The following is a 14659-nucleotide window of genomic DNA, read 5'->3' as shown; positions in this document are numbered from 1 at the left end:
TTGCTGTCTTTGGGGTTAGAGAGCATCTTTGTAAGCCTGGTTACTTTTCTGCAAGTAGAATCTGCCCGTAACCAACACATCACCAGCAAGGGCATAAAAGCTCTGTGTGTTATTCTCCCATGTCGCTGTTTTTGTTTCGGCCGCTCAGCCACACGCTGGGAAGCTGAAACGGAAGTCGACTGCTTAGAGCCTGGAGGAAGCCACAGATTCCCTGAGGTTTCCCCCTACATCAAAAATGAAAAAAAAAAAATATGGAAGTAGGGTTATTTTCCTTACACGAGTGCTGAGCGGTTCGTATTTAGTTCTGTGGGGTGCTTGGTCGGGCTGGAGAGGCTGGGCTGTCCAGCTTGACCACGCATGGGCCATGTTTCAGGACGGGCCATGTTTCAGCAGCTCATTTTCGATAATTTTTCAATATTTTGTGGGGTAGGTGGCAGTGCACCACTGAGGCGTGCGTTAGTCTTTTATTATTATTTTCCATTCATGATTTTGCGGCCTAGTTATTTTTGGGGGAGGTGGCCCATAGCCTCTTCCTGTCTGTGGCACTGGGATGCATGTAACTGTTCATGTTTTATATGCCGGCCTCGCGCAGGTAGCCATCGAGCACCCACGGACGAGGCCTCTGGCCAAATTTGTCATTCACTCAGGCCTTGAGTAACCATCACAGTTCATTAAATCATCTGCAATTGCAATCAATAAGTCATTCATTCTTTGCGGATTCTCTGTGCTGAATTTCCTTGTCCTACCTTATATCACATAATGTCAATCACATTTGAGAATCCATAACATAACAACAACAAAAACAATTAGCCAGTATGCTACTTGTCTTCTCTCTCTGCCTACTGTAACTTTTGAGTGAATTCATTAACTATAGGAGTTTTTTCTTAGTGACATGGCTGGGTGGTTAGAGCAAAGTACAGAGGGTTGCAGAATCTCTGTGTAATCCTGCTACTCCAATTACTTAACCTGCTTGAACTGTACCTTTGTTCCATCCAGCTGTAAAACTGGGGAGGGGATGTACAAGATCAAATGGAACAAGATGTTTAGAAAGAAAGCTTTAATGGAATAAAAGATTGTTTCTCCAATAGTCCTATGTTTGTTTCATACACAATAACGTTGTTTTCTTCATTGTTTTGAGTCGAATTGAATCATTTTAAAGTGGGTTTCGGTGAAGAGGGCAAAGTGAAAACATAATTTATTTATTTATTTTATTTGCTTTAGTTTGTTGTTCAAATGTTTTCGTGTAACCCTTTTAGTAAGCAGTAAAGACGAGAGCTCTGAATTTGACGCATAAATCTGTTTTTCACATGGAAACATTAGCTGTGTTTTCAGTAAGCAACTGAGTTTTGTAGTAGTGTTTATTTATTCTCCACTGTACATATATGCCTGTATTTAGCATATTCCCAAAGCTTTTTTTTTTTTTTTTTTTTCAAAGTAGTGAATAAAGTAAACCATGATATTCAGAAAACAGTCCTAGTGTTTTTGAAGAAGCCAGCAACAATGCTGTACAGTATTACTGATGTTATCAACCTCACATTGTCTCAGCCAATCAGGTTTCTAGTACCACAGTCGTCCTACAGTAGTTGTCCTTGAAAAACTGGAATTTAGAAATCTTGAAACATGCTTTTAAACAACATCATAACTTACATTTCAAGCAGTCAACACACCCAGCCCAAAATATAACCCCAAAACACATTAAAAAAAAAAAAAAAAATCTTTACAGTGTGTAACACCACCTGCTGGAATTGCTGTTAATATAAATGTGGCAGGTTATTATGAGAAATGCAAACCTATTCTCAATCATTTATGAAAAAGAAAATCTTAGAAAATCTTGAAATGATCTCATTAAGGGGGAGGCAGTGTTAAAATTAGTTAATTATGAGTCCAGCTACAAGCAAATTGCTTAGGCTTCCACCATTGTACCTGTCTTTTAACCTGTATTACCTTCATGTATCTATCTGTATACTTAGTGGTTGGTGTTTACTGTATACACACCCAAAGAAACTTAAATCCCTGGCATTTTCATTGTCAATTTACGGCCTCAGTACGGCACTAAAAATGTCAGCACCCTGGATGAGAGCAACGTATTTTTCCAATCAGGAACACAGTTGCCATTGATTGGTACTCAATTGTAAATGTGAGAGAGGACAGCTGTTCTTGTTTTAAAATCAACACATTAATTAATGGATTTATTGAATACCTGCTAATTTTGAAATCCTACTTAATGTAAGAGTACGAGTTTATGCATGCCCCTAGTGGAAATGTAACAACAGTTAAACAGTAAAAACAAATGTAAAACCTTGTACTGTTAAGAGTGGATTATGCACAAAGAAACAGTTTTCATAAAATATTTCTCTGTCCTCTCCCTTTTTGTTTCTAGACTGAAGTCTTGCCCAGCAGCCTGTGCCAATGGATCCATTGCTTGGATCACGAATTCTGTGGACCATCTTGCTGGTCTCCTGCTGTTCTAGGACTGTGAGAAGTAGTATCCTCTACAAAGTTCAGGAGGAGCAGCCACCCAATACACTGATTGGGAGCCTAGCGTCTGACCAAGGACTTCCAGACTCTGGCCACCTCTACAAGCTTGAAATGGGTAGCCCCTATCTTCGTGTGGATGGCAAAACTGGGGACATCTTCACCACAGATACACCCATTGACCGAGAGACCCTGAAAGACTGTCAGAACCTCTTTGAAGGGGAACCGTGCAAACTGGAATTTGAGGTGTCTATCACAGATCTCGTGCAAAACCATGGCACTCGACTACTGGAAGGCAAAATTGAGGTCTTGGACATCAATGACAACACACCACAGTTCTCTTCCCCTATTCTTACTCTCTCCATCCCAGAGAATACCCTCCTAGGGGCCCTCTTTCCTATCCCATTGGCCACTGACAGGGACTCTGGCCGCAATGGGGTAGCTACTTATGAGCTGTCAGTTGGCACCGAAGGACAGGGGCTGTTCGGGCTGCAGGTGGCAGAAGAGCAAGAGGAGAAACAGCCACAGCTTATTGTGATGGGCAACCTGGATCGAGAGCAGAAGGACTCGTATGACCTGAACATCAAGGTGGAAGATGGTGGGAGTCCGCCACGCTACAGCAGCACCTTGCTTAGGGTCAGCATCACTGATGCCAACGACAACCTACCGAAATTCGAGAAGCCACAGTACGAGGCAGAGCTGCTAGAGAACAGCCCTGTGGGACACACTGTGCTCCAGGTAGGTTATATATCTGTCACTCATAGTGCTTCATTCATATGAGATTGCATGTAGACCACCAAATATTAATTGAATGCAGAATACAAGTGATGTATTAATATAGATCATGTTTACATGTATGCATTCACTGTTACTTCAGATATTTTTCAAATTTTGTCTGACAAGTATATTCTTAGTTTGACTTCTCGTATTCTTCTGGGTAGTTTCCGAGACAACAAGGTTAAAGTTAAGGAATCTGTGTTGTTAAACCATATTTTTAGAGAGGAATTTTATGTTTTATGTATTTGAAATAATTGCTTAACTGGGACAGCAATAGGTAACAATTTTTGACATAGTGCCAGTAAGTACAGGCACTAAGGTGCATTATACATGGAGCTGAAATTAATACAAATATAACAAGAGTAAAATCACTTGGTGGTTGCACTTTTGTATCCAGAAAAGGTCATATGTTACTATTATCTAATCACCTTCTGTTTCCTTTCTTCAGGTGAAAGCCAATGACTCAGACATGGGTCCCAATGGGGAGATAGATTACTCCTTCCACCAAGCCGTTGATGTGGTGCAGAGATTGCTGCGGCTCGATCGCACCAGTGGCGTGATATCTGTGAAAGGACTTGTGGACAGGGAAGAAATTACTACGCTCAGGTTCTATGTGATTGCCCGGGATAAAGGACCTATCCCTAAGAGCTCTAAGACCTTGGTGATAATACATGTAAAGGACCAGAATGATAATGCGCCCACCATTCAGATCCGAGGGATTGGGCTGGTGATTCACCAAAAGGGAGTAGCCAACATTTCTGAGGACATGCTCATTGGAACCCCAGTGGCCCTGGTGCAAGTCTCGGATCGAGATGAAGGGGAGAATGCGGTAGTCACTTGTGTGGTGGCTGGTGATGTCCCCTTCCAGTTAAAACTAGCTAGTGAATCTGCAAGTGAAAAGAAAAGGAAATACTTTCTAATGACTACCGCCCCTTTGGATTATGAACTGGTAAAGCAATACCGGATTGAAATTGTGGCAGTAGATTCAGGCAACCCAGCTCTATCTAGCACCAACTCCTTGAAAGTCCAAGTGACAGACATAAATGATAATGTCCCTGTGTTCTCGCCCAGCCTTTTTCAGGTAGATTTTTTTGAAAATAACAAGCCTGGGGACAAGCTATTGGATGTAGTGGCTACAGATGCAGATAGTGGCACCAATGCAGAGCTGACATACTCCATAATCCTGGACCCATCAACTAAAGGCCTCTTCGAGATCAACGAAGACACCGGGGAAGTGAAAGCAAAAAATCAGCTCGACCGTGAGCATAGGGAGCGCTATGAGTTTATGGTGGCTGCAGCTGACAAGGGTGTCCCTAGTCTTCGAGGGACTGCTACAGTGGTAGTGAGAGTGTTGGACCGCAATGACAATGATCCAAAGTTCATGCTAAGTGGCTACAGTTTCTCTGTGTTGGAGAATATGCCCCCTCTTAGTCCAGTTGGCATGGTGACAGTCATTGACTCTGATAAGGGTGAGAATGCTCATGTCCACCTTTCAGTAGAGCCAGATAATGGCAAATTTGTCATCCAAAATGGTTCGGGCACCATTCTCTCCAGCATCTCTTTTGACCGTGAGAAAGAAAGTACCTACACCTTCCGCTTAAAGGCTGTAGATGGAGGAGATCCACCTAGGTCATCCTATGTTGGGGTGATTATCAATGTCCTTGATGAGAATGACAATGCCCCATACATCACACAGCCTTCTAATTCCTCCTACCACCATCTAGCACCATTCACCAGCCCTGATACCCGGGTAGAGAATGTGCTGGCTGACGACATTGACACTGGCCCCAATGCGGAGTTAGTCTTTAGCATTATAGGTGGAAATCCCCATGAGCTCTTCCACATTTCTCCCTCTGATGGAAAGATCACTTTAGTCAAGGAAATACTTCGGAAGCACATTGGCCTTCATCGACTGGTGGTCAAGGTGAGCGACAAAGGAAAGCCCCCTAGACATACTACGGCGCTAGTGCACATTTTTGTAAATGAGACCATCAGCAATATCACAATGGTGGAGGCTCTGGTAGGGCATAGCCTTTACACACCCTTAGATACAGATATTGCTGGGGACCCTGATTACAGCCATGCTACCCAGCGTAGCAACATCCTCTATGGAAGTCTTGCAGGGATTGCTGGGGTTATTTTGGTCATTGTAGTTGTGGTGGTGATCCGCTACTACTTGCAGAAGGAGGCAAAGAGTGGTTATCAAGCTGGAAAAAAGGAAAACAAGGATCTGTATGCCCCAAAACAAGGACCTAAGGGTAACAAAGGCAAGAAGGGCAAAAAGGGTAAGGCCCCCAAACCAGCCAAGCCCTTAGAGGAGGATGAGGAAGCCAGCCTTCAAAAAGGCCTCAAGTTCAACCTGATTAACGATGGGGTCAACGACAGCCCTAGAATCCACCTGCCTCTCAACTATCCACCTGGCAGCCCTGACCTAGGGCGTCACTACCGCTCAAATTCTCCCCTGCCCTCCATCCAGCTTCAGCCCCAGTCCCCCTCTGCCTCCAAGAAACACCAGGCTGTGCAGGACCTCCCAGCGACCAACACCTTTGTTGGGACAGGAGACAACACCTCTACAGGCTCTGACCAGTATTCGGATTACAGCTACAAGGCCAACCTTCCAAAATATAGCAACAAACAGGTAGGAGATTACTTCATAAACACAACAGGGTTGGACGCAGACATTATATGGACTGATGGGGTGTGGTAGGGATGGACTTGTTGACCACCAAAGTCTTGCATTTTTGTTTTGCCATTCATCTTCCACCTTCCACCCATTGCCCTACCCTCCTCATTTCATTTCTAAAATACTATGCAAATTCTGAGGTTTAGATCCACTGGCTTTATTGTCTTTGTTAGCAAAATATATTTTTGAAAGAAGAACTTCTATCAGTACTTCTATCAAAAAATTGAAGCAAAGGAGAATATTGTACTTACTGTTGCTTGTGTGGAATATAATCAGTTCCTTATAGACTAGGTTCATTCAAATGGGTAGATAAGCTATTCATCCTCCTGTAATGAAATGTGCTATACACTGAGGGTTGGGGGTGGTGAAGTTTGGCCATGGCAACTGTGTGCAACTAAAATTCAAAATTCACATCTGAACACTTGAGAGATCATTTAGCTTTTGCACTGTTCAGCTGAGCATATGTTTAAATTTAAGGTATTTTATTGGCTTAATCTGGAATTGTACTGTCTTTATTGTCATTTTATTAACAGCCAGATTGACAGTGTCACTTTAATTCCTCTTATTAAGTTACTTATAAAAAAAAATAAAAAAAAAACTTAGACTAGATAAAATATTAAAATGACATCACATTCTGCAAAATATGAGTGATACTATGGTGGTCATATTGGGGTCCAGAAAGATAATGTGTTTGCAGCAATGCACACAGATATGAGTGGCACATTGTAGTGGAATTCAATGGCACACTTCAATATGGCGGAATGTCCTTTTCACTTTGAAAGGCTCAGACTGAATGGTTTATGCGCCTCTCAACCTCCCAGCACACACGTAAATAAGCTCAAGTACACTCATTTCTGTTTTCTTTGCTTGTTGAGCCATGTATTTTAATAATGTGTCAATTATTTGCAAAGGTAGTTAAACTTTCTTCTTCTCACCAGCACGTTTGCAGAAAATGGCTTAATTATTTATTAAACATAACTGGGACAGTTTTAAGGACTTGCATATATAAAAGGTGAATGACTATAAAGGTTGTGAGGTCTGGTCCTATTTTAACCATTTGCACTGTTTTGGTTGTTGCAAATCAGGACCATGCAGTAGCAGCAAGCTAGTTTATTGGTTTCAGCCTCCACAGAAACATGACAACTGGAGAGGTTACTGAATTTAATTAGAGTTGATAAGGTGTTTTGGGATTAATCAAGGCCAGGGGCATATATATATATATATATATATATATATATATATCAATGCTGAGTACAGTCGTTTGACTGGTGTATGCTAAGTCTACAAAGGGTTTGCCTTTAAGATATATATTTAAGTTGCACGTTTGCCCACTTAATTTACATATGTCCTACAGTTACTTGAATTAGTTTCATTTTTGTGCATATTTTTAGTTCTCACAAACAAATGCTGTCTGCCAAAGGGATATACTTGTATCATTGTTATTGGAACAAGCTTATCTTATTTTAAATTTTTTATGGCAGTACTGAATGTCCAAATAGTTATTCTTTTTTCATCATCTCTAGCAGAACACATTCTATTGTAATATGTATTTATTGCTGTGATCTGCAGAGAATGTCTTCCGTGGTAGTCCTGGAATATTAGCTAATAGTGCACATAATGTTGCCAATATTTCAACAGCAATACTTGCTACACATAGGTTGGAAATGTTGGCTCAGTTTTCAGAATTACATTTACTATTTCAGTAAAAGTACCTGTTGATGGCTCTTGTTCAGTCCAGATGAGAGTGTAGCTTGTTGTCTGCAACTGACCATACCACTTGTGAACAGCAATTGAATTACATCCACAGGTAAAGGTATGTGTTTTTCAACTCTGCTTATTCATTTGGAAGAAATTGAAAAATATGACCCCTGTTATTTGTTCACTGCCCTTCAATTGCAAATTGCGTGAGCAAATTTGTGTTTTAAAGCTGCAGTTACCCCTTTTAATTTAATTTGTTTTAATTTTGTTTTCCATCTGTTTTTATTTCTGCAAAAATGAATGTAACCTGTGAATTGTATACTTTTTATAATTAAAATAAATTTATTTCAATAAAGATTATTTACGTTTTGGATTTCACTGTGGTTGTCGATTTGTAGGCTGGATTGGGTATTCCCCTTCATCCCCCCCCCACCCCGAGTACTTTCACAAATAAATTTAATTTATAAAGGACAAAGGTACAGTATTCTCTTTCATATTTTTTTTATGATCCCGATTGTCCAAAATTGTTGATTTATCTTGACAAGTGTAGTTGTTACTATTGGAATTAACTGGGCCATTCCAGGCATTAAAAAAAGAAACATGCAATTATTCTTCTTTCAAAGGGTTTCTTTTTTACTTCAATAACCATTTATTTTCATCGTTCCACCCAAATTGGGTTTATGTTACAGTGAAAGAAACAAATGAGTGTTGACCCAGTTTCAGCCAAGCATTTTAATATGCATAATGAATGATAGTGTGTGTCCTACCTGTGCTATATTAATGCACAGAAGTGTCAATTAGCAGTTTCAGCAGCATTAAATCCCTATTTTTTTTTTAAATACTCCTGCAATGTATAAACACTGCAGCTACATCACTACGCCCTCTGCAGACCTTAGTTAATATTCTTCCAGCCTCTACATTGAACAGCTTCAATTCCAACTTCTCCTGTTTCCATAGAAACAAAACGACCAATGCATTCTTCGCTGAGTATCTACACTCAGTGAATGGGACTGAGCTGCAGGTGGATAACATTAGACATGGCTGCCAATTAGACTTTTAAAGATGTGCCAGCATTGATTTAAAATGTCATGAGTCTGTAATATGCAGACACCTTATATTGCTGTCCTTTTAAAAGTTCCTCACATCGATGCTAGGGTGGTTTGGTGCTGCAGACTCCAATGCTGCCAACTGCTTGCTGTGTGAGAATCATTTGATGGATATAAAATCTAGTTACATTTTATTTTATGAAAGGGAGTACTGTACCAGCCTAAAATGGAGAGTGATTTATGTGTTTTGGTAGGGGTACTGCAGATTTAAATTCAATGGCAACCAATAAAACCATCATACCCCAACCACGTCATTCATTTAGTCTGGCTATGTTTGTGCCACTAAAACAGCTTGTCCAGTGCCTATAGAAAGTCTACACCCCTTCCAAAATTTTCACCTTTTGTTGCCTTATAGCCTGGAATTAAAATGCATTAAAATCCTACCCCACAACTTCCAAGTGAAAAAAATATTCTAGAAATTTGTAGAAAATTTAATTAAAAATAAAAACTGAAATAGCTTGGTTTGAAAAGTGTCCACCCCCCTTGTAATAGCAAGCCTAAATTAGCTCAGGTGTAAGCAATCGCCTTCAAAATCACACACCGAGTTAAGTGGCCTCCACCTGTGTTAAAATGTAATGATTCACATGATTTCAGGATAAATTCAGCAGTTCCTGTAGGTTCCCTCTGCTGGGTAGTGCATTTCAAAGCAATGACTCAACCATGAGCACAAAGGTGCTTTCAAAAGAACTCTGGGACAAAGTTGTTGATAGGCACAGATCAGGGGATGGGTATAAAAAAAAATATCAGAGGCCTTGAATCTCCCTTGGAGCACGATCAAGCTGATTATTAAGAAGTGGAAGGTGTATGGCACCACAAAGACCCTGCCTAGATCAGGCCGTCCCTCCAAACTGCATGACCGAGCAAGAAGGAGACCGATCAGAGAGGCTACCAAGAGGCCAATGGCAACTTTTCAAGAGCTACAGGCATTTATGGCCAACATTAGTCAAAGTGTTCGTGTCACAACAATATCCCAAGCACTCCACAAATCTGGCCTGTATGGTAGGGTGGCAAGAAGGAAGCCATTACTCAAGAAAGACCACTTTGAATCCCATTTGAAAAAAAACAACAACAACAAAAAAAAACACTCGGGAGATTCTGTAGCCATGTGGCAAAAAGTTTTATGGTCTGACGAAACTAAAATGGAACATTTTGGCCTAAGTGAAAAGTTTTATGTTTGGTGCAAACCAAACACAGCGCATCACCCAAAGAACACTATCCCTACTGTGAAGCATGGTGGTGGCAGCATCATGTTATGGGGATGTTTCTTGTCGGCATGGACTGAGGCACTTGTCAGGATAGAAGGAAAAATGAATGGAGCAAAGTACAGAGAAGTCCTTGTGGAAAACCTGCTGCCCTCTGCAAGAAAGCTGAAACTGGGACGGAAGTTCACCTTACACAATGACAATGACCCAAAGCTATGCTGGAGCGGCTAAAGAACAAAAAGGTAAATGTCCTTGAGTGGCCCAGTCAGAGCCCCGGCCTAAATCCAATCGACAATTTGTGGCATGACTTGAAGATTGCTGTCCATCAACGCTCCCCAAGGAACTTGACAGAGCTTGCACAGTTTTGTAAAGAAGAATGGTAAAATATTGCCAAATATATGTGTGCAAAGTTGGTAGAGACCTATCCTTACAGACTCACAGCTGTAATTGCTGCCAAAGGTGCTTCCACCAAATATCAACTCGGGGGTGGAGACTTATCCAATTATGATCTTTCAGTTTATTTAATATATAATTTTTTTCTCAATAAAACCTTTTTTTTTTTTTCCCTTAACAGTGTGGAGTATGGTGTGTAGATAAGTGGGAAAAAATCCTCATTTAAATGTATGAAACTCTGAGGCACTGACACAACAAAATGTGAAAAAAAGTTCAAGGAGATGTAAACTTTCTATAGGCACTATATATATATATATATATATATATATATATATATATATATATATATATATATATATATATATATATATATATATATATATAATGATATCTGCGGACTCAAAGAATAATTTAAAAGTGGACCTGCATCGACACCTAGCTGTGGATAAGACTCATGTATTCTGCCGTAGATAATAATATTATATATATATAATATATATATATATATATATATATATATATATATATATATACACACACACACACACACACACACACACACTGTATATAATAAAAATAAATACAGGATCAACTCAGCAGCACTTGAGCCTCTGTTTAAAAGTTTTAGACAGCAAAAAGTAAACAAACCAGAGTTTGCACGCGCACATATGATGGTCTCTACGGAAGGCTATGTGGATCAAAAACACATTGTGCTGCTTTAGAGCAAGTCAGAATCTCATTGGACAGAAAAAGGCGTCATTCTGGAATGCCTCTCTTAAAGTTAAGTTTTAGTTTTCATTTGCTTGTTCAGCTATAAGAAGGCACAAGTTAACCTAATGTTATAACTTTATGAAAACGTGTCGATGGCCACTGTTTACTGTGAAGAAAAGAAAATGGCAAGGAATAATAACAAAAAAAAAAAAGTAAAAAATAAATAAAATGCAGTGTTAACTGTAGGGCTGTGTTGAAAGGTTTGTCGCTAGCCAGGGATTGGGAAATTGTTTTAAACCTTCAAAGGTTCGTCAGACGCCATTGAGGCACTGTGTTTTTTTTTTTTTTTAATGAATACTATAAATCACACTTTAAATGTCACTCGCATGCAAGATGTGATCTTTTGATTTGTGTAATACATATTACATAAACAAAAGTTGTTGCATTAAAATCCGCTAACAAATCATTATACGTAGCAACTCCATATGGTACCGCTGCCATGTATGGAGCAGGGTACGGATGTAGTGCTTCACTAAAATATGTTCTGAATATCAAGTGTACAAGACAGTGGAAGAGAAGTGTTGTGGTAGAATATGTTTGAAACATACAAAATATACAATAACATTAATAATTTTAATTTCGAAAAATGAGCATCGTCCATCCCTCCCCCCTCCAGCTCGTGTTATCCAGAAGCAAGCCTTTAATTTCTTCATTCTCCATCTCGACAGCAAAGCAATGTATAGCGTAAGCTGTATTGAAAGAAATATCTCGAAACCCCTCTGCTTTTTCAGATTTTTTTTGTTAAATGCCCAGACGAGCAAAAAAAAAAGTTGAATGCAAACTGTGCAATTGACTCATATCATGGATGTACATCTCTGGGGTCACTTGACAAGTGTAATATGTTATTTTATTATTATTATTATTATTATTATTATTATTATTATTATTAGTAGTAGTAGTAGTAGTAAAATTTGACTGATAACCTGCTTGGAATGGTGACTGTTAAATAAAGATTTGTTTTGCCCAAATCTGCTGCAGTTGTGCAATGCAAGCTTACTGTATGTATCGCACACATCTTCAATTACGTGTAAATAAACAATGCATTTTTTTTTTATTTAAATTATAAAAACATGATTAGTGTTCTATGTAACGTATTTTTAAACTACACATGAATGTTTTATTCCATTTATAGGGATTACCTGTAAAATAATACGATTTTTAATCAAATATAAACAAGCATCTATGTTGACGTCACCAGTAAATTATGAAATTAGTGCCATCGAAGGTTCGAACCTTCCTTGGTAATGTGTTCCGAACCTTCGAAGGTCAAAATGTACACTTCATTGCAGCCCTAGTTAACTGTACTATTTCTTTCGGGAATAAATGAAACACCATTTAACTTGAACTGCTATTTGGCACCCTTTGTTTTGTAGTTAATTCACTGGGGTAAAGTAAGGCTTACACAATGTATTCTTTACTCCTCGGATATCTTTCTTCTTAATGTGTTACATATTGTAACGTCATGCTGTAAAATAAAGGCAAACACACAGGGGCCACGTCCTCCTACCCCTGCTGCTATGCAGTCTATGCCTTGGTTCTGAGCAATATAACAACTTTTATTACTTTTTGAAAATGAACAAATATCCTAACAAATATTTAAATTTTGAGGGAATATCTGAACATGAAAATCTTGTGCTTGTCCCTGCATTAATGTTGGGGCTGTCAATCGATTTAAAATATTTGATTTGCTAATTTTATGGGCATTAGTTGATTAATCATTAGATTAATTAACAGATGGATCCGTACTCATTTTAAATAAAGGTATAGCGATATTATAGCGACCCACCTGCATAGTAATACTAAAATAATGAATAGAATCTAAAAACTACAAGGCAAAATTAACCTATGCTTACACACAGCCCTACCCTAACATATTTATGTCCCGCCTCTGCTCACTCATGTTTGGACAGCTATAAAACAAGGGCAGATTTTTGACTTTCCAATTGGCAAAACTTCCAATTATGTCCCACCTCTGCACCTGATTGGACACCTGTATAACAAAGGGCAGATCTTTGACTCTCACGTTGGTAACCTATTAAAGACCTTCAACTGTTTGTGTCCCGCCTCTGCTCACTTATGATTGGACTGCCGCTGATTGTGTTTTTTATATATAGCTACCAATTAGGCAGGTGAACTTTTAATAAGAAACTCAGGCGTCAGATATATATATATATATATATATATATATATATATATATATATATATATATATATATATATATATATATATATACAATGTTTCAGTAAACATGCCACATTTGTTTATGTAAATAATGTAAAAAATAAATAAATAAAATGTAATAAAATTACAATAACAAATGGCACTTGCTGTGTCATGAACTAAAACACATACTGTAAACCTCAACCTTTTCTAATGTAAGAACACAACATAAAACTGTAAACAAGCCTCTATTTTCAAAGCTTCCTGCCTGTTTGAAAAACAGCTCCTCACAATTTAATAGTTCATATTTTCCTTCCTAAACTTCTGAGGATGTATCACCTCCTCAATTGTAGAATAGAGCATGTGTATAGAGGCGGCGCTTTGACCCCACAGGAGCATGCGGAACAGAATCAGTGGCAGGGGGTGCTTGTATGTATTGTGTTGTATTGTATTGAGAACTGCAGAGAAGGAAGACAGGATAACAAATAATGCTTTGTTATCCATGCCATTGATATGCATCTAACTGCTATGCAATTATCCATTTATTGAAGTTTGGCTACAGGTTAGTAAAACAGTGAGAGATACAACAATGTTGCTTTTGTGAAATTCTTGTACTCGTATTTCATAGGCATGTTAAGTGTTTTTATTAAGATTCCAACATGAAAAGACAGCCAGTTTATGTTAAACATTCATTAGTATGTTTTGTGTTACTGATATCTTACAGTAACATTTCCCTGTTTTAATATCTGTTTATTAACTGCTGTGTAACTGAACTTCAAAAATGGGTAATTGCGTATCAATTGCGCATGTATTTCTAAGACCCAAAATAAAGCTTTACCAGAAAGTGTTAGAGCAGATGTGATTAGAAAGAGGAAGGCTTTGGTACTGTACACAATGCTTTGAGTGACACCTACCACATTCCAGCAAAAAGCCCTGTCAGTCTTGGAGCCCAGTAACTGTCAAGAACTCCCTGTTGTCCATCAGTCTGGCAGGCTGCAGTTGCTTCTGCTAGATTGTAGATGGCTGGGTGTTTCACACATAGCAGCTCTCTCCCAGCTACGTCGACAGAATTTCCTAGCTACCTGCAGGGCTCCAGCTCACTGGAATTGTCAGATAACATCTGCTAAATTTATATTTTATTTTGCCCTCCGAAAGAAAAAACATCAAAACCTATTGGGCTTCTTTTAACATTCTTGACATTAGTACATAACAGAATGACAGCCAAGAAGCCCCTCCCAGAACTGTAGAAGGCTCTACAAAGCAAGCCACAAAGACAACTTGACAGGTGTTCACTGTGACGCAAACAAAAAACGTTGCTGTGTCAAAGATGCCTCTGTTTGTTTAGTCAAGATGAAATACCTTTTAAATTACACACTTCACCAAGAATAGAGGC

General features: G+C 38.9%; 1 protein-coding gene across 2 annotated transcripts in view; it reads left to right on the top strand.

Annotated features, from left to right (window-relative positions):
- Positions 1-14659, top strand: part of LOC121296860 (protocadherin-1-like) — a 122702-nt gene that overhangs the window by 5081 nt on the left and 102962 nt on the right. For both annotated transcript variants that reach the window (XM_041222732.1, XM_041222733.1), the window contains exons 2-3: positions 2381-3213; positions 3701-5890. In XM_041222732.1, the coding sequence (XP_041078666.1) occupies positions 2410-3213; positions 3701-5890 (2994 nt within the window). In that variant the 5' untranslated portion in view covers positions 2381-2409. The remainder of the gene's footprint in view (positions 1-2380; positions 3214-3700; positions 5891-14659) is intronic.

Source organism: Polyodon spathula, chromosome 22, assembly GCF_017654505.1.
Source record: "Polyodon spathula isolate WHYD16114869_AA chromosome 22, ASM1765450v1, whole genome shotgun sequence".
Classification (NCBI taxonomy): Eukaryota; Metazoa; Chordata; class Actinopteri; order Acipenseriformes; family Polyodontidae; genus Polyodon; species Polyodon spathula.
This window is presented reverse-complemented; position numbering and strand designations above follow the sequence as displayed.